Raw genomic sequence first — 24,686 nt, forward strand, 5'->3', positions numbered from 1 at the left:
TACCTGGTGCTTTAATGCCCTTGGTCCACATGTGCATGGTTTGGTTTGAAAACATTTACTTACAGTTGTTTTCAGAGATTTCTTTTTTTCCCAGTAATAGTTAATCACCAAAGAATGTGTTCATGTTAAATTGAAGTTGTTTGTGATCGCTGAGTGCAGCCTTGTAGTGATTTAGTTTTCAAGCATGATTTCAAAACTTGCTTTGACGTTAGGGAACTAGGAAGTGAAGAGATAATCACTCCCAAATATGCCCTGTGGGCAAACAGGGCTTGCTCGCCATCCAGCAAACATTGCAGGAGTGGCAAAAACACAGCTGGCTGACATAGCTGTTACTCCTCCTTGTCCTCCTGGAGAGGAGGAGGTGGTCTGTGTGAATTTCTGTAATTTCTTCTACAGTAATAAAGCCCAGAGACTGGAGATGGTTAGGCAGCAGGGTGAGAAGGTGGGCTTTCCAAAAGTTGCTTGTTGGCCTCCAGTGCCACTGCAGGAAGCTATTTTTTGGCATGCCTCTCTGCTGTCTTTCTCACTTCCTTCCCCCATTTTACGGGAACACAGTATCTGTTACAACCAGCCCTGGGGATGAAGGCAAAACAGAGATTAAGAAAACCCAAGCAGTCTGGTCTGTAACTTCTCATGGTGCAGTTTCCCTGCCTGGCTGTAGGTTAAAATAACTTCATGTTTGCAGAATGGTCAAAACTAACGGGCCGCTGTAAGTGACCTGCATAACATTGTCAAAGAAGCCAGTGCCGATTTTTGGTGGACACTGGCTTGTTGTGTTAACTGTAACAACACCTTCTAGTTTTGTAGTTATTTTCCTTATTAATTCATAAATTCTTTAGTGTAGGAGCGTGCTAGGACAAACTCATTTCATGAATTTTAGCCCTTTAAGATCTTACTTAGACATGTGATTTTCTTGTCATTGAATTGCGCCCGAGTTATTGTGCTCTTCATAATTTTATAAAACAAAATGGTACCTGCGAGAGTATTGCGGGTTCATTGCATGGTAGTGAACAGGACAGAAAGTAAGCATATAATGATGAGAAGTGATAGCCGTGTACGTCTGTGCAGTCACGAGTGCTGCATAGCAGCATGTTTTTCTAGATGCATTGGGTGTGGAAAATGCGTGCAGGAGGGTTATTTGAAGCAGCAGAAGTGTATGAGGAGCTAGGATAGAGGGATTGAGGGAGAAATCTAGTTTGAGATACTAAGGAAAACATGCCCAAAGGAAATTAAGGAGAAGAAATAAGTGGGAGGAGTGTAAGGCTTTTTCACTAAGTAAGTCTTGACCAGTGTCAAAAACACTCAGGTAGTTTCCCATCAGTTTAAGCTCTCTCCCCAGCATTATATGTCCTTATCACAGACATTCAGAGGTCGGCAGAATGGGTGTATGATGCTGTTATCAGCCCCTGTAAATTAAGGGCTGTTAACATACTGTTTCTATATGAGAATATGAATTTTTAGACATCCTGGATGGTTTCTGATAAGCTGTCTCTTCTGGAACTAATCGCAGAAAAAAGAGGTTAAGGTTTAACAGTGCACTCACCTTAGGAAGAAGTAGATTTTCTTTTCTTTTTGGACAGTAATATTCAGTCATGACCAGAAATTAGTAGCTTCTTAAAAAAGTAATTTATTACTCAATGCATTAGAGATCTACTGATGTAAAATGTTTGCATTCTTGCTACTGTGTCCTTTCTCTATGTCTACAAGAAGTAAAAGGGAGTTGTTTGCGGCCTTTATCTACTATATACTTTTTCTAGTCTTGGTAATGCTGTCGGAAAGTCTCAGCTATCACTGTTCTCTTTAAGGCTTACTCTAATAAATAAAGTCAAAAGCGTCATATTGTAAAACAAAATGTAATTATTTTTAAATAAGACCTTTCCTCAGCTGTGAATCAAACCTACCAAAAATGGACTTAACAGAAAATCGTGTTTGATGACAGAGATTCACATTTTGGTTGTATGATTTTGTTTGTGTTAGTTCTTAAACCATACAGAAGTATGGTTCTCATGTAGCACCTGCTCTGTCTGCAAGTATGCTGAGTACTTCTGTTAAGAAGATTGGAAAAACAGTCCCACAAGGAAAACCCTTTTAGTTTTCTTAAATATTTCAGAGCTATCATCATCAGTGTACTGAGAAAATGCATCTCATTTTTGTGTCTTGGACTTGAGGAGCTTGAGTTGTAAATCTTCTTTGAACATAAAGAGTGCTATTTTTAAAAACGACTCAGACTAGGGAAGAAAGGTAAGTTAAAGTCGAGTTTGAATGTTAGAAATTAAACTGTAGACACTGGAGTAATGATGCGTTACTTTATGTGTGGATTTCTATTTTCCCTCACCAAATATTTGCATAACTGCTCTTGCAGTGATTTCACCAAACTGATTCTCCCTGGAAGATAACTTGGCTTTTGTGCCTTTCTAATCCATTTTGGAGATGCTCTAGAAATACACTTGGGACAGTGGAAATGCTTTCTGGTTTTGTTTTCACATATCCGTCAAGCTCCAAGTAGCTGGAGATTGTGGAAGAGGGAGCGATCCATTGGTGATTTTAGTTCTTCCTCTCACATTTGGGGATGAACCAAATTTTTTTTGTGCATACCTAGTCCTTGTGCAGGGGCTGATAGGAAAAATCACGGCCAGTATGCTGCCTTTTGTATAGTTAGGGTTTGCTTAGCTCGTGGAGTCTAGGTGATGTTACTGAATTTTGCATCTCCTGTGTTCTGGATTGCAAGATTGCATTTGCTGTCCCATGGGTTATGAGGAAATAGGAGTACCATATGGCAACTTGTTTTAATCACTGAAGTCATCCAGGGCTCTTTATGAAGGAGTTCCAGTAGGTCAGGCAGCAGTAGCCAAACCCCTCTAAGCAATTTAAGCTGGGTATTTAATGAAGATGCTTTTGTTTCTCTTCCAAAAGGACTTTAAATGCACTAGGATGGGAAGGGCTTGGTAATGCTAGTTGAGATCTCTGGGTAGAGGCGAGTTAACCTTTTCTGCTTTTTTTCTGTGTCAGAATTTTATACTGCAGGTTTGCACTGTAGTAGTTCAGGGATTAACTTCTGTTAATCTGATGACGCATCAGATTTAGTTCAGCCTTTGCAAATACAAGTATAGAATCCAGGAAAATAACACATGGCAGAAATTTAAAATTGCCAGTGTTTGTTCCTTCAGCACAGAGGCTGTCTTTTTGACTCCCGAGGTATGCGTTGTGTAGGCATTATAAACTGTTCCCCCCACAGCTTGTTGGCATTATTTCAGTGAAGGTTGTTTTTGTGGTGTATTGTTTTGTGGGGTAGGGTAGTTGAAAGAGAAGTGAATCTTGAAAAAGACAAGATTATACTTCCTTGCTTTTCTAGATCAAGAAAATTTTGGGGTTTGTGTCAGGCGTTTCCAGCAATAATAGAAGCATACTAAGATACTCTGTAAGCAAGAAGCTTTACTTTGCAAACCAGAAGTTCATATCCTCTCTTGTTAGATCGGTGTTGTGATTTGTGTGCTGTAGATACCTGCCGAAGGGAAAGCAACCTCAGACTTGAACCCATTTCCCAGAAAATCATCGGCTAGCTGTGTTTTTTCCAGACCACATCTGTTTGTTGACTTCTGTTACTCACAGTGGAAAAGGAGGTAGTCTTGGTTCACATCACTGAAAGCCCTTCCCAAAGCTGCTTGCTATAGCCAAGTCTGTGGAATATATTTCGGAAGTGAACTTCTAAAAGGGGTGGGTTCTGCACTCACTTTCTAGCATACAGCTCCAGTTTAGATTTTAAATGGGAATAAAGCCTATAAAATGGAAGGTAATTTCTGCCCTATCACTTCCTTTAAACTTTCTTTGAAGAATAATTAAATTATTTCCAAGAAATGATAAATTTTTGACCATTATCTTTTCAAATCGTATTTGTCCGTTTTTTTTTTTTTTTTTTTTTTAACATTCTTGAAGTTCAATGCTTGGAAAATTCTAGGATGTTGTGGAAAGAATTTAGGCATTTGGGGATTAGAGGACTTATGTAGCCTTACCTTTGAAATGCAATCCAAAATATAGTATTACTGAGATTCTGCACAGTTAGTTTGCCTAAAATGTTATTTGCGTCCTGGATGCATCACAGAAGTATAAATGTATGGCAGCAGTTCCCAAAGGAACTGGTTAACTGGCAAATAAAAGAGCATTTTCAGTAGGCATTTTACTTAAGAGGATATTTTAATTGAGTAGACATCCTTGAGAGAGTGAGTTTAGCTCACTTTGTCAAAATACAAAAGATTGTTTTTTCTAATAGCTGCAGGTGTTCATAAATATTTGCATTTCAGTTTCATTAGGCACACTTTATTAATCAAGTATCTCTTGGAAAGATGTGACAAATGCTTGGGGTATTAGATGAGGTACTTAGACTTTGTCAGGGAATGCTGGAGATAATGGACACTGTGATATTTGAAGACAAGATTTATAATGGACACTGTGATGTTTGAAGACAGGATTTATGTTATGCTTGGGGTACTTATTCTGAAGATCCTTTAGCTCTTCTTAAGTATGGGAGTATCTTGGTGTTAATGTTCTTCACGAGGCAGTGTAAGGATTGTGTACGAGCAGATCTCCCTGACCACCTTGTGAAAAATCACATAAAAGGGTTCTGAAGCTGCCTCTCTACTTCACCTTTGCTGCCCACTTGGTAGTGGGCATACCTTTATTATTATTATTTTCCATTACTTGTTCAAAAGCTGACTTTGGCTTCATGGCTTCCTGTTGTTTTATATTTGCACTAAAAAATAATGTCCTTTTCAAAATGTGTCCAAGAAATGTTTAAGACCATAATTCAAACCAGTGATGATTGCATTTGCAGTGTAGCTAAACTGAAGACATAGCAGTTGAGGAGTTTTTCTTACCTTCCTTCTAAGTTCCTGTTTGTTTTCCTGGCACCCATGGTTGTATTCAGTGTGTTGGAGGGAAGAGCCATGCCTCTAATGGGCCTGTTTCTGTGAATTTGTCCTGTCCCTTTCTGTGGCTGCTGCTGTCTGCTTCAGCAACTGCCTATGGCAGCAAGTCCTGCTAGTTCACTCACTACCTGCCATGAACTGTCTTTTACTGCCCATCAATATTAATGATGGTCTTTAAATGACACCCTCTGTAGCAGAATCTTTTATTCAGATTAAATCTGTCTTTTTACGCCCACTTTTTAATATTTTGACATTTGAAAGCTTCTTATAAACTTTCCTTCTTTCCAGTCCAGTTACTTAGCAAAACAGAACTATCTTCAATACTTGTCTAGAAGATTATTTTCTCCCATATTCCAGGGTACTTTTTTCAATCACTAGATAGACAGCTACTCTTGTGCATTGCTTAGAAATGTTGAGTCCCCTTCTTGATCATGTAATACAGCAAAGCATCTTCATGAGACTTGATGTATATAACTGGTCTTTACGTTGTTGCAGTGGGCTGCCACAAGGTGATGGGGAAGCGTCGCAGTTGCTGTAGATATGCTGTAGGATTCCGCCAATAGTTGAGAATTAAAGGTGAAGAGGTGATACCTTGAAATTGATGGATTTTCTTAGTTTTTCTCCAAAGCCTTTATGCAAGTCGATAATCTGAATATGGTTGGGGTTTTTTTCCCCCCATTTTTTTGGCTGGTTAGTGATCTGTAATCATATCTTGGTGGTGGTTTGGGGTTTTTTTGTTCCCCCCCCCCCCCTTTTTTTTTTTTGCATTGTGATTGCTAAGAGCGTTTAATTCTAAGAAGTTCCAGGACATATGAGGTGACAATACAGCAGTCATGTCTTCTCCCCTTTTCTTCTCCCTGGCATATCCATTTACTCCTCTTACAAAAAGTCAGAACTTTGGGTTGCTTCTAACTTCTTAACCACCGTTTTTTCCTGTGGAGACTCAGGTCTTTTGCTTCCTGGTGAGTTCTTCCCCCTTCCTACTATTCGTAGTCCCTTGAAGGAGACAGAGTTGATCATCAGGTTAGCTAATACATTGTGAGTACTGGACTGAGGTGGACAAATTGTAAGGCAACTTAATATTGCCTTATTACTACTTCTGTCCTAATACCTTGTACTGCCCCCAGCACTAGTTTGGTCTTGTTTTAGTTTGGGTTTTTTGTTTGTTTGTTTGGGTTTTTTTAGTGTAGTCTTCTGGTATCTATCAAGGCTTCTCCCCTTGCTGCCCCCACCATCTGCTGAATCTGGTATGTTTGTAGAGTGGGGGTTTCAGACACTATATTTTCAAGCAATCTCCATGTCAAAATTCAGGACTTGAGTTCCGTGATGCCTGCAAAGGCTGAATTCCTGAAGCAGTGGTAATGTAGAAATAATTATATAGAGCCAATTGTAAACGTTTAAAAGCAGTAAATTCTTCCACAACCAAAACCCAGCAAATACCAAATTGTAGGAGGGGAGTTGAGATTGTTTCAGCAGCACCTCTGAAATAGGGATGAGGAACAGGTTAGCTGGTGTTTTGTCAAAATGTTTCTTTCATGGCAAAGTATCTTCAGGGTTGTCTTACCTAAATCTAAATAAAGTCTTAGGTAATCATAGAAACTGTTTTTCCCTACTGATGGAGATAAGCACAAGCCTTTCTGTTACTTAGTCTACAAGCATTTAAAATGTTACATTTTGTGTTAGTATTTTTTTTTTTTTTAGTCATCTTTTGGTGCTACTCCATTTTGAAGACTTTCGAGACAGCCACATTCATATGCAGAAGTTAGGTTCACATGCGTATTGTTCCATTTACAGTATTCATTGATGTATGAAACAACCCCCTACAAATGTCAATGTTAGAAATTAAAAAAAAAAAAAAAAAAAAAGACCACCCTGGGTAGCTTAGAAAAATACCATCATCAGATGTCTGGTTTCTGTCAGTTTTTTGATTCTAGCAAATGAAACTCAAATGTTAACTACTCCTTTCTTGTCAACTACTACTACTAATTTCTTCTGAAGAATCCACTTAACCGCTAAAGTAATTCTCCTTTTTTGAATTGTTTATGACTTTGGCCATTCATTACACCCTAGATACTACAGACCCATCTTTAGTGCCAGGAGCTGGTGTGTTGAAGGAAACATGTTTGTATTGCTATGCAGTTTTTCCTGCAGTGCCCAACTGCTTGTTTTCATTATTACTACTCTATAACTATATGGTTTTCAGAGAGTTTTAATTGCCTTTAATTTTGACCACATCTGTTCTGCAAATACAGCAACGTAAAGGCATGTAATTGTAGTAAAAGTCTTCCTAGGAATTGTTAAAATACCTCTTCAGTTTGAAATGTGTTTAAGGGCGGCACAGTTATATTGAAGTAGTTTACATTGAAGCAGGTTTTTTTTATATAGGTTGGAGACAACTGTGTAAGAAGAGAAGACCTTTGTTCTGCGAAGTTAAAAAGATACATAGTTTTAAAGCTTTTTAATTTTGCAGTGTAATTCAAGGCCATTTAATGGCTTGCATTCCATTTTTCTTTAGCTATGAAAGAAAATCCTAGTAGTTCTTGGGGTGTTACATGTGTTAAAACGTATATGCACACGTACAAAAATGTAACTGGTGGAAAGACATACTGGGTGTGTTTGTTTTTACTGTGCTGTTGGACAGATGAGGTGGATAATAACACGTAATTTTACTGTATTGATATTTTTCCTCCTACAGAGAAGATGGGGAGCTAGAAGATGGTGAAATAGATGATGCAGCATATGAAGATGTGAAAGAACATGGTACAAAAGGTGATGATAAACAGAAAAATGAAAAAGGACATAGAAAATCACGGAAGAAACGCAAAAAAGAAAAAGAAAAGAAAAAATCAAAAAGGAGAAGACGGGATAAGCATAAGGTTAGGAAATGCAAACCAAAATATTGGAAGTGCTTATTTTAATTCCAGGTTCCCAGGCTTAGACAAGGATCCAGGGAGTTGGAGAAGAAACCTAAAATGGTTTTATTGCTATTTAGGCAGTCTTCGGACTCTGAGTGCAATTTTTGAGATTCCTATCTTACCAATGCATTTCAATATTAAAGAATTTGTTTAACTAGACTTTCAACACATGGAAGTGCATATTCACACATTTCAGTGACAGTTTATGTGGGCTCAGAGACAATAAATCATTAAATAATCCAGCTGTAGGACATTTCAAATGATAGTTTGGAAACTTACTTGTTAGCTTTGCCTAAATGTGTTTTCATAAACTTTGTTTTCATCTGTTTATATTCAAAAGAAATACTAAATCAGACTGTGGGTGTAACTGTGTCGTGATATACGTCTTCACTGGATGCTTATTTATTTCAAAATTTCTTTTTATAGCAGTTTACAAAATACTGACATTTACGAGCGTTTTGCCATTGTCAATGGTTGTGGCAGTTCTGACATGAGAGGCCGAAGTGTTAAATCACTTCTTAAATTGTTTAAATCTTAAGCAGCAGTATAAGTTGAGCACTGGCCACTGACAGCGGTGATGGTAGCTGCACTGTAGAGAGTAAGTTTTTTAGGATAAGGGGCAAAATATAAATTTACAATTTTGCTTTTTGTGCTAATTATCATATTTATGGAAAGAAAAGATTTCAGGCTAGTTAAGTGAATTCTTCAGTAAGGTTAATTAAGATAATGTTTCTAATATATATTTTAATCAACTTAAATAAATGCAAGTGATTCGCAAAGTTTTAACCTAGAGAATTAAACCTGATGGTAATTCTCTACAAATCACAGAAATATAGTGTTCTCGTTTGGTTGCCCCTCTAAATTTTCTGCAAAACAACACATCTAAATAAAACACTTGTAATGCAGTAACACTGAGTTTTCTCCCAGCAGAAAATGACAGGATACTAATCATTTCTATGGTCATATGCAAGCTTCTAACCATCTCCCAGATTTGTTAAGCCTTCCAGGAGCATCCCTGCTATGTCGCAGAGAAGCAGGGCTCAGAGAGACCCATAGGAAGCTGACATAACCCAGAGAAACCACATAGCCCTCAATGTTTACATTCGGAAGGCTCATCGGATCAGATCTGATAAAAAGAGTGGGTCATCAAAGAGTGTGCTTTCTTTAGCCTCCCCTAGAAGCAAAGGTTTGCACGAGTTAAGGAAATATTTTCATTTATTAGCCTAGTGCTTCTTTTAAGTTCATATACAGCAGACCAGTTACACAGAGAATTACATAACAACACCTGAGAGTGCTATTTTCTTCTTTCTTTCAGCATAACTCCCCTTCCAGTGATGACAGTTCAGACTACAGCCATGACTCTGATATTGAGCGTACAGAAAGACCACATAAAAAGAGTAGCAGCTCTTCATACAGAGATTATGATTCTTCGTTCAGTCAGGTAGTATTTTTTTAAACTGATTTCTCATGTCTTTATTTAGGTGTAATTTAAAAAATGCAAATGTAAATGATGCGGTTTTTGAAGGCTGACTTGATCACAGTGCCCATTCTCACAGATTTCAGGAAGCACATCTAGTTCTCATCTCCTTGGGTAGATTTCCAAATGTAAAGCATCATCTGTGGCATGAATGTAGGTGGTGTAAACAAGCCTGATACTATTTTTTCCTCCATCAGGCAACAATTAAGGTATCTTTATTGCCTGCGTTGGATTTAGACCGTACTGAGAGGAAACAGCTCTTGAAAAGCCACCTTTAAGTAGCTAGAGTTGATTCTGTTTTCTGATACTTCAATTTGTCCTGGCTTTTCTCAGTCTGTGCAGCTTGATAGCCCTCCTGAGACTGCTGGGTGAAATAGAACACATTCTCTAAAGCTGCGATAGAGCAGCTAGAGGCTTGGTGGAACTCTGGTACTTCAGAGGAGAGGAGACTTTCCTTTTAGCCTGAAACCATTCCAGAAACCTCATCAGCCAGCCAAATTTATTAACAAACTGAAGATCCTGTCTGCAGAAATGGGAGAAGGGACAGTGCTGGCTTAGGAGTGGCGATAACCAGTATTTCATCCTGACTGACAGAGGCGGGCCAGGTTGTTTCATCTGTGTCCAAGATCATCAGGATATGGAGATCATGAATGGAAAAAAATTATTCTAATCATAGTTCATCTAAGTAGCACTTAAAACTGCATACGTTAAAATGCTTTGTCAACTCCACTGAAAAGTTTTCTGGAGTATAGATGCTGATGCTGTTCTTTTTTGTCCTTTTTCCTATTTTGATGCATTTGGAATCAAAAGTACTAGTTTTTACTAAATAACTGATTTTCATTGTTTATTATAAATGCTTGTTTGTGCAAATCTGTTAGCATGACAGTAAAACAAGGTGAAAACAATTGGTTTTGTTAGAACAGTTTGGAGGGGGGTTTTTTGAAATACTGAGTTGCTTCTGAACAATGCAATCCCTTTCATACAGCATGGACACGTATCAGGAAATTACATGAGTTCACAGAAAATGCAACATAAAAAAAATATAAAAAGTAAGGAGTATGATGACTATAGTCATTACAGTGATGAAAACTTTGGTAATTATAACGAGGAAGAAAAGGATGAAGATTTTGCTGATCAGCTTAAACAATACAGACAAGCTAAAGAGACCTCCAGTACTGATTTAGGACCTCCATTCCCAAAAGAACCAGTGAAAAAACAGGGGATGAAAGGGATCCAGAAAGGTAAGATAATTTGAATAGTTAACTGTAGTAATGGTGGTGGCAGCAGTTGTATCATGCATCATTTCAGGATGTTTGTCTTGAGAGCTGAATGAAGAAAGCTGCCAGCAGTGGCTTTCCTGCGAGCTTGCAGTCTCCCATCGTTGAGTGATAAGTCTGCTCACGGGGAAGGAATAATACCATACGGTTGCACTGATGCATATATTGAAGAAAAAAATCAAGTGTCGGGTAATATGTATGTAGAAAATAAACAAATAAAACCCTATTAAAAAGCCAAGATCTTTGTTGTGTAACTGCTTGAGTAAGAAATCATAGGGCTGTAAAGTGACTTTCTGGTAGTAGTTTATGAAAGCCTGAAATGGGACTTGATTGGGGGGAGGAATGTAAATATGTCAATTCCAAAATCTAATTTAGCCCTCTGTGTGCCAACCCCCCCACCCCCCCACCCCCCCCCCCCCAAAAAAATAAAAAAATTTAAGTACCTAGAAATTTTGGTAGGTGCCTGAATACTTTACTTTTATTAGTATGTCCCACAAGTATGCTAGTACCCTTTTATTCTTCTTTTCACAAATTTTCTTGCATTCAAAGCTGGACCAATACAAATGCTGGTGAAAAAGTATTCCTCTTAAGTGATAAGCTCCTGAAAGAGTCCTGCTGCCCTTATTTCATGCCTTGCTTACATAAGCCAAGTTATGCAAGCATTCTTGTTTGCACCTTCCATTTGGTCTCTGATTGTTTCCTTACTATTGTAGTGCAATTCATTGAGCCAGCTTACATCTCTGGCCTCTGTATTATGAAGGGACTTCTAACTCCCCAGTTGTCTTGTATTACTCCATATTGCCCTGGGGTGTGGAAGGTTAGGCAATGGAGACAGCGTATAGCATTGACGGAGATAGCCTGATCTACCATCTAGAAATGCTTAACTTGTTCTCATCCCTTTTTTCTATGAGGCCAAGGTCTCATTTCAGAAACTATTGATTCAGTTTGCAAAATATTCTTCCTTTAATCATGGATAAAAGTTTGTTTCCCAGGCAAAATTTGAGGAGGGTTTTGTATGACATTGTGAATACCTTACTAGTTCTCGGGAAGATACTGTGTGTTACACAAAGGAAGTAAGCTGTCTTCCATTTGCTACAGTGAAGATTTACTGCATTCTGTTTTGGTTCACAATAAAATAAATTGGCAAAAGACTGGCAGAATCTTTTTAGCTGAGGCAAAAATGGCTTTTCATGTGCTGCTTGGCAATACTGCTTCAAAATCTCTGTCTGCAAATCATTTGAGATGAAGTCAAGGCATTTTCACTGGAATCAGCCTTGCTGTCATGGAGTGGCTGCCACCTGAAGCGAGTGTGATATCTGCAGAGCTTTCTAACTGGTTTTCTTTGGTTTTAAATTGATGAGAAAGCAGATACTGTCTCGGTGGTTTTAGTTGAGACCATGACTCCTGGTATGCTGGTAGCTGGATAATTACCCTCTTGAGGCTTCCAAACAGTTACCATTAAACATTTTTATATTCAAAGCTGTTCTGTCATATTTCTTAGGTTATGATCTCATGTCTCTTGCATGTTGTGACAGTGAAACATGCACACGCACCTGTGTGCCAGTTGTGCTGGTTAGTTCTGTGTTCAGAAAGGGACCAAACGGCACAAAATATTTCAAGTATTTGGGCTGGTTAGAATAACATGTCTGCACTTCTAATTGTGAGACGCTGCTTTGAACAAGATTAATTTTATATTCAGTTTGTCAGTCTGCTATTGATTTGAAGAGCTTTTCAAAGAGCAGGCAGTTGCACAGAATTACAATTGGCTGCTGTAGTTGTACTTGCCAGCTTGTGATTCAAGCTAGTATTTAGGAATTCAGACTGCAAAAAGGTAGATATTCAGTTTGTTTGATTTGTCTGTATTCGATGTCACTGGATAACCATTTTTCTTTACTTCCTGAGGTTATTGAAAGAGGCCATTGCTGTTTTTCAGGTATTTCTCAGAGAGGTAATAATTACAACATTGGTCGAGGGCGTGGAATGCAAAAGAAGTTGAAGCGTAAAGATCGTGGAAGGGGCAGAGGGGGCAATAAAGGATCTGATGGCTTTCATGAGGTATGTGGAATTAAAGTTGAGTTCCTAATGTAGTTGTTTTAAATGACTGGATGCTTTGCTTTAACAAAAGAGTATTTAAAAATACCTATCTTTAAACTTTTTTTATCTAGGAAATCACTAGAATTTTCCAGCTCTTGATGTACAAAGTGTAGTTAATAATTTAAGCTAATACATAATTTTCTTGTTTTTCTTGGAAATATGAAAAACTAGCCGAAAGTGGCTTATGAGCTTTGGTTTTGAATGGTGCATGAACTTCAATGTTAACTGTATCTGAAATAAGTTGTTTTGCTACTACCAGTTCACCTCAGATTTTTCAGCAAAGACGATGGACGCCTTCACAGCTTTTGCCAATTTTTGTCTGAATCGTGAAGAATTCTCCTTCTCTTTCCGAAGCTGTGACTGTGGAAATGGAAATGTATATGACCTTGGTTTTCATTTAGTAATTCTTTGCACAGGAATTAGAGAAAGCATAGTGTTCAGTATTGCCACACTATTCGTAAATTGTTAACTCCAATCTTCATCTAAATGAAAAACAATACAAAATTGATGATTAATGAATCAAATCAATCCGTGGTTGAAAAACATTATTTAAGCCAAATCATATTTAAGTCTACATACTGCAACTAAAATGTCTGTGGTTCTCCTCCCTCCTGCACTCAGGAATGCACGCGGCTGGCTTCTAGCTAATGCAGTGATGTATGAATCAGCAGTGTTAATTTTTCCCTGTGTTCTCCAGCTGGCCTAACTCTCTGGGGCTCCTGGGTGGTCTAGATCAGATGTTCCTTTCCCTGCCCAGCATGTGGTAGGGAAAAGGGCAGCCATTTGATCTGTTAGGACGATGCCTCGTTTATAGGACTCCTTCCTGTTGCTGTAGAGCATGCCCTGTCCTCCAGCACCATCTCCCAAGCTGTGGGGAAGGGTGGAGGCAAGGAGGCAGCTGCAGGCAGGTCCGAGCAGGGCTGGGAGGCAGAAACCAAAAAGCTGGGCTCCTGGCTACAGTGAAATAATGAATTCTGCAATGGAGATGTTGAGCTGTGCGGTGTGGAGGGGTAACCACTGAGTCCTGAGCCACACAGCGACATCCCTGGGATTCTTGGGGACACGGTGGGAGCATTTCAGCCTTCCTCAGGCCATTGTTACAAGTGTGTTGTGCTGTGGGACAGTTACTGATTTGCAGTGCTCCCAGAGAGACTTGGAGCATCGTGTTTATGTGATATTTGCGTTAACCTTGAAGAGGATCAATTATTAGATGCAAAGCTGCTTTTTCTGAAGGAGCTGAGATTTCTCTGGATTTAATGTGTTCAGAGTAGAAAATGGATCTTGACTGATCCAGGAGTGGCATTTCTAGCTCGAAGATTGCTGCTTCTCAATGTCAACAAAATCCACAAATCATTCTCAGTGTTAATGTTTAGTGACATTGCTTAATCTGCCGAGTGAAATGAGACCAGACACTTGGTGTGCTGATGCTCATGTGTGCTCATGATGCGGTGTGATGACTGTGGAGAACCACAACCATTCTGTTTCAGAAGTTCCCACTCAGCCGTCAGAACCCTGCTCATTCTTGTGAAAATGGGAAATCAGAAAAGCCTATTTCCCTCTATCATCAGATCAGTAGGCAACCGCCTAGCACTGCGAAGAAGACGTTTGTTTCTACCCTCTGTTGCAGTGTCACAGACGGCAGTTCATTAAAGGCCGTCTACCTCCATGACTTCACTAGCTCTGCCAGGCCCCCTCAACACCTATCCCAGGCTCTCTAGTTAGATGAGTTTACTGCGGTTTCTTTCATTATCTCAAGTGCAGATGCCACATGGGAATCAAATCATAAGAAGGAACAATTATTTGCCTCACTAGGTATATAATAATTCTTATGCGTTAGGTCATGATTGAATTGTGCTTCCTCTCTGCTTTGCCTCGTGGTATAAACAAACAGGTTATTTTTCTTCTAATGGGAGAAAAAGAAGATAGATAATCTGGAAATAATAATCGTGTGAGAAGCACGTAGAGAGGAATGATTGGCAAAGAGTAGCCTTGTGGCTAAGATGGTGGTCTGGAAGCCTGGATGATGACTCAACTCCTGGCTGTCTGCAGACATGCCTGTAATCAGGGGGCAGTTGGCACTGACTTGGTGGGTGCCCAGGAGTCAGTCCTGCTTTCCAGCATTGTCAAATGAAGTGTGAGATACTCAGTCCATTCAGTGAAGTTATTTGTGTCTGTTGTATTGTAAGAAGTTTCTGATTTGGTTGCATTTATAAAAAAAGACTGTATTAAAGCAGCTAAGAAAAAGTATGTGTATTTACTTTGAGCTGTAGGTATAATAATAAAGAACTTAAATCATGCTGTAGTTAATCACATTTTGGGGTAACTAGTGCACCAAGTATGCTGTAATATTTTTGCAACTGCACTTAATAAGTAAGCATCAGTAGGGTGTTCATTTTTCTTACAGGATGGCAAACCAGTGAAGAAATGGGTTAATATGAGTCAGGAGTTCATAAATCAGCATACAGTGGAACACAAGGGCAAACAAATTTGTAAATATTTCCTTGAAGGGAGGTGTATTAAGGTAAGTATGCACTGTGTCTGTCGGTCTGCTTCTTTGGTGTGAGGAAGGGGAGATGATGTTCTGTTCTTTTTTACTTCAGCTGATGCAAAGAAAACTTGTATTTTGAAACTCAGTGTTGTGGTTTCTAGTGTTTTGAGTACTTGTAGATAAATGCCAACAGAAGTACTTATGAAAAAATAGCCCCTTCTGTTACACAGTTTGAATTATAACATTCTACTAAAATTATTGTGTTTGCTTATTAGTATATACAGTAAAAACATCTGTGATAGTATCATAAACTTACACTGACAATGTATCGTGTGTAAACATACATCAGATCTTATGGAATCTGTAAATAGGCAATGATTTCTGAATATGTGAGATTATTTCTCTTTTATGTGCTACTGCTCATTTTGAAACATTGAAGGAATTGCTTAATTATGCTAAATTATTTCTCTCTCTAAAGTAAAAAGTGGGGTTGTAGTAATAGTTCCCCTACCAAAGAACCATCTTCCTTCAGCCAGCAAGTGGAAAGCAACAGAAAGAAGAGAATGCTATTCAAAGCAGTCAGCTGTCAAGCAAAAGCGCTAGCAAGACAGTCTCTTATTACGTAAAAAAGTTGCTATTGCTTGATTTTGAAGCTTGTGCTGCTGTGGAGTTGAATCCTCTGATGTCAGACTAGTTCAGTCAGTTATAAAACACACTTAAGAAAAACTGCATGCTTCTCGAGTAAGTGAGTGCGTCATTTATTTGGTTCCTCTGTGTATTTAGAGATAGAACGTTTTCTGTTTCTTTTTCAAATGGTCAAAGTAAAGGTGAAAATCAGTATGCTTTTTTCCCAAACCGGGGGGGAATTGAAAACAATGCATTTGTTGCTGCCCTTATAATATTTTAGTATGTTCAGTAAGATGAGCATTTGCTGCCACCTTCAGTTTTAAAACAAGTGGCTGAAAGAGCACTGAGGGTATCTTTCATGACAATAAATACAAAAAATATGCAAAAAACCTTCTCCAGCAGAGTAATCCTAATATATAACATGATACGGTTCATATAAAATTGATACTATTTGGACTCTGTTTTTCCTACATGGAAGAATCTTAATAATTTGCTTGCTGGATTTTTTTTTTAGTTCTCCCACACACCCTTAAAAAACAGAATCAGGTTTTCTGATCAAGTGCATAATTGTTTATATGGAAAATAATTTCAGTAAAGTATTTGTTTAAATGGCTTTTTAATGCAAATTGCTAGGTGGAGGCAGAGAACTGGTACTGTAAGAGCAGCTTGTTTTCTGTGACCACTACATATATTCTTTTGAATCCCGATTCAGGAATTGTTTATCTATGTCCAGGCCCCCCGTATTGACAGTTTTTAGGGACATGCTTATAATGCATTTCTGTGTTAGTAAAGATAAAAAGTTTAAATTCAGCTAAGGAGGATGTTTTTCTTTAAATATGAAATGGAATTACTCAGCATTTCAGATAGATAATGTTTTTTCTTGTTTTTTTATTTATAGGGAGAGCAGTGTAAATTTGATCATGATGCAGAGATTGAAAAGAAAAAGGAAATCTGCAAGTTTTACATACAGGGTTACTGCACCAAAGGAGAGAACTGCATTTATTTGCACAATATCCTTTAGAAAAATATATACTTGAATTAAACTGGAAGTTTATATTTACTCTTAATTGATGTAAGTGATTTTTAAGGGTAGCCATTTCTTTTCTTAAGAGACTATACCAAAGACTATGTAGATTTACTACAAGAAGGTTATTTTTCTGCTCAAATACTTAGGAGGAGAAAATACATATAAAATTACTGGTTTGTTTTCAGTTTTAAGGCTTTTTAATGTTGGAAGTTGGTTAGATGTATTTGTCCACATACTTTTAAAACCCTGATCTGTTCTTGTTTGTTGTAAAGGACTTGTGTTTTACTCTGGAATTGAGACCTTCATCTTTTTAATCACAATTTTAGAATCAAGTCAAAAATAATGTTAAGGCCACAGTAATGTAATTATTAGTGGAATGTTAAATGGAACTAGGAGGTAAGTTGGTTATTAGCTTTCAAAATTCTTAACATACTGCTTTGGGAAGATTAAGTACTAGTGAAGAATTGAAGGATAGTTGACAGCTGAATTTCATAAACTTGCCGAACAGCGCAAACTAGAAGTCAGCCTTTGTTAGGAATCCTTAATACATTGCTTACATGAATTCCCTTGCAAGTTCTACCATACAGGAGCCAAATGCTATCAAGGAGATAAGTGCAAATTTTCTCATGCTCCCCTGACTGCGGAAACAAAAGAGCTGTTGGATAAGGTGAGCAATTTGTAGTCTGTAAACATATGGTTTGTTGCTAAAAAGAATAGGCGGGGGTTGCTGGAAATTTCTGTGAGATTCTCAGGGAGTGTAATGCTAAACACTAATGATGTTAAGCTTCCCTGTTGCTCTTCAGCACGGTAAGTCTGTGACCAGGTTCAAACCAGGAATTGCCCTTGCCATCAGTTACTCGGTTCTTTTTTAATCATATGAGACTCGTCTATTTTCACAACTCACGTTTTTGCTCATGAACTTTCTTTTGCATCCCCTTCTGTGGAAATCTTCATGTACTATGTAACAAGGAGCGTGGCTTTTATGTTGTCTACCTTTAGCTGCCTAGAAGTTAGATATCATCTGACTTACTTCTGCACTCAGGGTGGAGAAAGGAATGAGGTGCCTCCTCTGAATCATTCATGAAATCCTGACCTTTTTTTTAAGCAGGATATTTATGTCTCTCTCCGGTTCCTATACAACAGGCCTTAACAGAAAAATGAAGTGAATTTTACACCAGAAACGTTACGACTCTTATTCTAAGTCCTTCAACTTGTCACTTAAAATTACTGTTTGAAGGAAATGGACTTGTGTGAAATTGTCCCTTCCTGGCTACAGAAATAGTTTTCTTCCTGGCTGTGAATTGGTGTCCTGCAAAACAAGTAATAATAGATTTATAATTCATCTGAGTTTGAATTTGATATATAGTAGTACTGTAGCAGGTAATTACATTTAAGTGGAAAGTGCAACACTAAATTGACTTGCATATACTGCAAAATTTATGAAGTGTTTGCTACATTGCTTTGTTCTAGGTTTTGAATACGGAGGAGGAACCACAAAATGAAGATGAGAAAGAACTGGAGGAACTTAGAAAGCGTGGCATAGTTCCTCTCCCTAAGCCACCACCAGGTGTTGGACTTCTGCCAACCCCGCCAGAGCAATATCCGTTTTCTGAGTCCGACATAGAAAATTATCAAGATCCTTCAGGAGAATATAAGAAAATCCCATCTCTCTTTGAAATAGTTGTGAAGCCTACTGTGGATTTAGCACACAAAATTGGAAAAAAGTAGGTTTTAGAATTTTGTGTAAGACTCTCCTTAAAACATTGCTGCATAAATATTGAAACGATTATCTTCCTTTTTGTCAGAAGTATATACTTCTGAGTATATTGCTAAGTTAATGATCTGTCAAATATCGGCTATCATAATTATGTACTTATTTAATGCTTTCCATAGAACAGAATTTACTGAGCCTTGACCTTCCAGAAAAATCACTCCATTGGCCCTTGTTTTGCCTCTGTGCCTGCCTTGCCTATCTCCATTTGCAGGTTGAGCAAAGTTCATTCTCTTCTACAATCTTTTTATAGCTTGCTTTTTCTTGACCAAAGCTAATGGACACTCCTGATGGAGACTGTTGGCCTTGGCATCTCTAAAACTCCTAGTTGCAGCAAATGTCCAGTTCTGCATGTGCTAATATTGAAAAAATGTTCTACTTCCAGACAAGCTCTGTCACATGTTACGATGTATATGTAATGTATATAGTCACTCTCTTTGAAAATAATTTTGCTTCTTTCAGATTTTTATCCAACTTAAGATCAAATAAGTACAGACAGACATCTGTAAGAGTGAGGAGGGGGAGAAACTAGCTAATAGGCTGTTGATCTTTGTAGGTGCAAAATTTGATTCACTAATTTTCTTTTGCCTACAGGCCACCAACCTTCTATAACAGCGCATCACCACCAAGACCACCATTTCAGGGAAACGACCCACATTCCCAGCATATGTATAATCCAGGTTCAAGTCCAGGGCCAGGACCCGGCATGTCACAAGGACATAATGGGCCGCCAATGCACCCAGGTTCTCCTGGACATCATCCATGCGCAGGGCCTCAAGGCCCAGGAATGCCACAGAGTCCTCCTATGCAGGGTGTTCCACCAGGCTTTCTCGGGCCGCAGAACCAGACTGGTATGCCTATGCAAGGACAGCAAGGTGGTCCACCTCTCACACCACCGGGTCTCGGTGGATCTTACAATGCCCCAGGAGTTCAAGGACATATGGTGAATATGCCGAGAGAGAATCATTGTCCTCCAGGGCCACAATACCAGCAGATGCCTGGTGAACGGCAGCCCAATATGAATTATGAGCCTATTCAGAACCCAGCTGATTTCTATGACAATTACTATTCTCATCAAGCTGTACATAACTTCCAGCCAGCTAATAACTCTGGTGGTAAGGACATTTAAAAATTGTTGTTCCTTGATATGGCACTTCGCAGTTGCGTGGTATTAAAACATCATGGCTCCAAAGCTGAACAGCTGAAAGAATTTTGGATAGAGAGCTAAACTCCCTGAAGTATCTTCAGTATATAGGCTTTTTCAGCTGACACTTTGCAGTCATGTAATATAAGTTACATTAGTTTTGCTTGAGTATATTTTATCTCCTCTGCTGTAAAAGCTTGTATAGGTTAGCTGCTAACTGTTTTTTTTGTACTACAGATGGAACATGGCATGGAGAATTTACAGATCACCAGGCTCACCTCATGGCTCAAGAGTCTCATCAAGGTGGAAGTGAGTCAGACTGCATGAGTAGCCATATGGGCCATAAACCAGCCATTAATGTACCGGATTTTCTTCCAGCAATGCAGAAGGCCCTTTATGTAAGACTTAGTCAAAAGCATCAAAGAGATGGAGACTCTGTCAGCAGCCAGGGTCAGAGGGCAATGAGCAAAGATGAAGGTAAAGATAATTTTGTTAGAGTTCCAAATGTACTTACTGACCATGTATTAGCCTGGAACAAATCTCTTGACTTGGATTTTCATCACATTACCATTTGCAATTATCGTGAGTGTGCAAATACCAACTTGAGTAATATTTTCAGCTGAATATACTTGCTTTCCTTCCCAACTTGTTCCAGGATTTTAGTATACACTTAGTTGCTGCATTCCAATTCCAAGTAGACAGATCTGTGGATAATTTTTGGATATGGTTTGTACTTCTAAAAGGTTCTGTTGTCTATAACTCCATTACTACTTTAAATCCCTGATTGAAACAGAAAAGTTATTATTTCTAACTGCCAGTACTGCAAGTGCATGTTAGATTCTGTTTATTCAGTTGTGCCTCTTGATCTTTTCTGCATAGTCCATTTCTCTAGAGGAGTATTTTTTCCTCTGTGATACCTGAAATTTGCAGTGTTTAATCTGACTGTCTCTTCTGTAACCTGGATGATGGAGAGCAGTAAGCCTGCCGATCAGATTCAGCCACAGAGAGTACATTTGTCCCTTGGCCTACTCCCTGCTGTGCCCTTTTCTGAGGCTGCTAGGTTATGTGACCAGAAATGCATCTTCTGTCTGACCAAAAGGCAGTTGCTGTATCAAATGTTTTTGAGGACATTGCTGATGTAATTCTGATCAAATGATGAGAGAGAGGTGGAGATGCAGCCCTTCAGGCTGCATACAAAACCAGAGTGACTTAGAGTAATCTGCTCTGAACTGAAGACTTCTCACCAGTGCTTTAGAGTGACTGGGCCTCCCGTCTAGAGAAGAAGGCTTATCAGAAGGCAGCGTAATGGAAAAATGTTTCTGTTAGCTGCCTCCAACAACATGTCACTCCTTGTTGAATATTTGTGTGGTACAAGAAGCGTTGAGGAAACATGCATTACTGTGTATCAGATAGTGGTGATGCTGATGGGGTTCGCTTTCATTTCTCATTTTACTGAGCCAGAATAGACCACTAGTCTCCTTCAGTGAGTAAGCAAGTTTAGGATGTGGACCTGAGCACACAGCTGTGTTGATAAGTCTTTCCAGTAAATTGCATGCGATAGTTGAGAATTTATCCTTGCAAATTAAATACTCTTAATTCTTCCCTTCCTGAATCTTGACCTCTTCCCAAAACCTTGTGATTTTGATTGTAATAAGGCAGCAAATTCCACATTTGTAATTGATCTGTTTTTAAGACTTCTGTGAGGTGCCATTTTACTTTTCATTCTGCCATCCCACAATGAAGGTCATTTTCATCAAGACTCAGATTTTAAATTTTTTTTTTTTTACTAGTACTGGTAGAAATAATTGTTTGAAAGCAGGTTATTTTCCCAGATTAATGTTGAGAGACAGATATGTAGAGAGAACGCAGCAGAGTTTGGGAGTATCTCAACTAGCTACGTTTTTTTTGTTATGTCTGTTCTTCCTTGATTTTTGTCATTTTAGATTACAGCTGTTATAATACAGAGAGTGATGATTTAATATCTGGTCTTTTCAGTTTGATTTTACTGAGAAGTTACCCCTTTATATGAGTAAGTGTGTTGTATTCCCTGGTGATTATTTGCTTGAATAATCTTTTTTTTTTTTTTTTTTTTCCCCCTAGATGACAATGTCAACTGGTATTCCAGTAGTGAAGAGGAAGAGGGGAGCAGTGTTAAATCAATACTAAAAACCTTAAAGAAACAAAGCGAAAATTTTAGGAATCGACAACAACATTCCACAGAGCAGCACATGCTTGGTATTCCTACTGATCCGAGGCTGGCAAAAGAAAAAGGCACAGGGCCTCAGGCTGCTGACCCGAGACTTCGGGCGTCTCCAAGGTCCAACCCCAGAAAGCCTTCAGAATCCACATCCTTGGACCCACGGCTTGTACGAGATCCCAGGATGCACAAGGTCAGTGAAGGTGGTCATGCCAGCTCGTCTCTTGGGGGAGCAAAGCTAGATTTACACCATGCGCACACTGGAGTTAAGGTCAAGCAAAAAGGGATGGATGATGATGAAGAGGACTCGGAAAGAGAACTGAGAGAAAGAGCTTTTCTGATACCGTTGGAACCTTTGCCTGGTGTAACGTTAAGGGATCCCCGATCTCAGCTTAGGCAGTTCAGCCACATTAAAATGGATGTTACCCTGATGAAACCAAACTTTGCTAAGCATATTGTATGGGCACCCGAAGACTTGCTCCCAATACCTTTGCCTAAGCCTGACCCTGTCTCTTCAATCAATTTACCTCTTCCTCCCCTCATTGCTGACCAGAGACTTAATAAACTGCGGAATTTGAAAAATGATCCTCACCCAAATGCAATGCCAGCTGACCCGCGACTAGCTGCAAAGGCAAAAAACAACTTAACGGGCAGGAGCGGCTATTTGGATCCATCTGCAGATTCGCATGCCAGTAGCTCAAGCAAATTAGGAGATCCTCGCTTACAAAAAAACGTCGATCCCAGACTCCACAGACTGTCGAGTGCAGATACGCATCATGGAGTTGCAAAGGATTCACACCCTCCGAAGTTTGACCCCCGCCTCGCCAGATCTGCTGCTGGCTCATCGCAGCCCTCGGAAGCTGCCACTGCTAAACCCGACCCAGATGCTCTGCCTCCGTATGCACCCAAGCTATCATCGAGTGGTGTTAGGCTGGGAACTCCAGGCTCGATACTGAGCGGTATTAGTTTGTACGATCCGAGAGATCACAGCTCATCATTGGACACAGCTCCAGCAAGTTCAGGAGAGAATGGAGAGAACCAGAAAAAAAGTATTTTGAAAAATTCTGGTAAAAATGAACCCAGTCTCTCAGAAGATACATCACTGCAGAAGGCTGCCTCAAACATGGAAAAAAATACAGAAGGATCAGCAGAAGCCGCTTCAGATAAAGCAAACAGCACCAGTAAATCTCAGGCTAAACACTCCAGTGCTGCACCTGCGGTGCATAATCTTCCTATCCAAGCTTTATCAGGATTAATCAGACCGCAGTACAGCGACCCAAGGCAGGTTAGACAGCCTGGACAGGTAACTCAGACACAGGATAGTGATCCGAATGGGGAATCAGATGATAAGTCGTTAAAAGATGTTTTCAAGACTTTCGATCCAACTGCTTCACCGTTTTGTTAGCAATTGATTTTAAGTCTTTTTACTGTTGTGAATATTGCAGTTTTCTGCTGTTTTGTAACTGGTTTACCTCTTTGCTTTATTTATTTTTAAATTATAATTATCAACACTTTTCAGCTGCTAATCTCAGAACCACATGCAGTTATACAGTATGCTATAGTGTTTGCAAAGCTGTGGTATTTTCTATATAATACTTTTCCAATTTCAGGGAGACTAATAATTGACATGTAGAAAAAACCCCATGTATTGTGTTAGAGCTGGTGAAAGCACTTTCATTGTAAATAAGTCATTCAGAAAGTCCGAAGACCTGTATATGTGTGAGCTGTCTCTTTCATAAACAACATTTAGATATGATTGCCACATTTGTATGATTGTATAGATACAAGCAATATTATGTACATTACTGTGAGAGACGCTGTTTGACAAGGATTGTCTGACGCATCAAGCCAAACCTACTAACTGATTTAAAACCTACGTAAATGATTTAAAAGGAAAATGACGATCCTCCTTTTCAGATCAGTTGATGTAAGACATTGACAGTTTTTATTCATGCAGTCAATATTCTTAGTGTAAAAGAGACCTATATCGCATATTGAGGATTAAAAATGTCATATCTTTTAAAAGTATTTTATTCTATGCTGTATATAGAAGAAATTGTGAAGTACATAACTAGAAGAAAGTTACTGTTAAAAGTGAAGAATACCTAAGTTGTCTAATACAAAAAAGGTTTTTATTTAATTTTTTCACGCATACACAATTCTGATTAGTGCTATAAGTTACATTGTGGTGTTCATGTATTTCAATGTATTTTTGTATTCAGCTGCTTAATTTGTATTGCTTTTTTTGTATTGATGTAACTGCAGTACTTGTATTCATGGTGTCTTTATGACATTTTTAACAAAAAAATTAAAAAGGGTACAGTTAAAGTCTGGTAACGACTGTGATGTTGACATGTTGGCAGCTAGGTTAGCGTCGGGGAGAGAGCAGTGGGGGTGTCTGCAGGTTGAAGGTGACTAAAACTGGTTTTAGTGCAGTCGCTACACCGCTTCACAGTCAGACCGTAGTAGGTTTTTAAACTAACCTTGTACTGAATCCAAATGGAGTTAGCTTGCTGCGTGGTTCCAAGATCAGACTGCTGATTTGGAGAGGGTCGTTATTGTTCTCTTACTACAATTACCAGCATCGCTATGAGAAATGTCATGCATGTTCTTTAATTTCTGAAGATGTTGCATGCTGAGAGCACAACTGTCCTCAAAGCCTCTCTTGTTTTGCCTTTTGGGTTGCTTTTTATATAGAGGAAATGTAGTCATACCTAGCTAGCTACATTTACAATAAAAATTTGCCG

General features: G+C 38.8%; 1 protein-coding gene across 2 annotated transcripts in view; it reads left to right on the forward strand.

Moving 5' to 3' along the window:
• The window catches only part of ZC3H6 (zinc finger CCCH-type containing 6), a 29,247-nt gene extending 4,980 nt beyond the window's left edge, over positions 1-24,267 (forward strand). Inside the window, exons 2-12 of one of the 2 annotated variants that reach the window (XM_069787753.1) lie at positions 7,618-7,798; positions 9,153-9,278; positions 10,300-10,555; positions 12,525-12,646; positions 15,090-15,206; positions 16,699-16,810; positions 17,385-17,494; positions 18,298-18,551; positions 19,193-19,713; positions 19,980-20,219; positions 21,843-24,267. In XM_069787753.1, coding sequence (XP_069643854.1) covers positions 7,618-7,798; positions 9,153-9,278; positions 10,300-10,555; positions 12,525-12,646; positions 15,090-15,206; positions 16,699-16,810; positions 17,385-17,494; positions 18,298-18,551; positions 19,193-19,713; positions 19,980-20,219; positions 21,843-23,344 — 3,541 coding nt within the window. In that variant the 3' untranslated portion in view covers positions 23,345-24,267. Of the gene's footprint in view, positions 1-7,617; positions 7,799-9,152; positions 9,279-10,299; positions 10,556-12,524; positions 12,647-15,089; positions 15,207-16,698; positions 16,811-17,384; positions 17,495-18,297; positions 18,552-19,192; positions 19,714-19,979; positions 20,220-21,842 lie in introns of those variants that run through there. The other variant, XM_069787754.1, reaches the window with a different exon arrangement.
• The last annotated feature ends 419 nt before the right edge of the window (positions 24,268-24,686 follow it).

Source organism: Haliaeetus albicilla, chromosome 7 (assembly GCF_947461875.1).
Source record: "Haliaeetus albicilla chromosome 7, bHalAlb1.1, whole genome shotgun sequence".
Taxonomy (NCBI): domain Eukaryota; kingdom Metazoa; phylum Chordata; class Aves; order Accipitriformes; family Accipitridae; genus Haliaeetus; species Haliaeetus albicilla.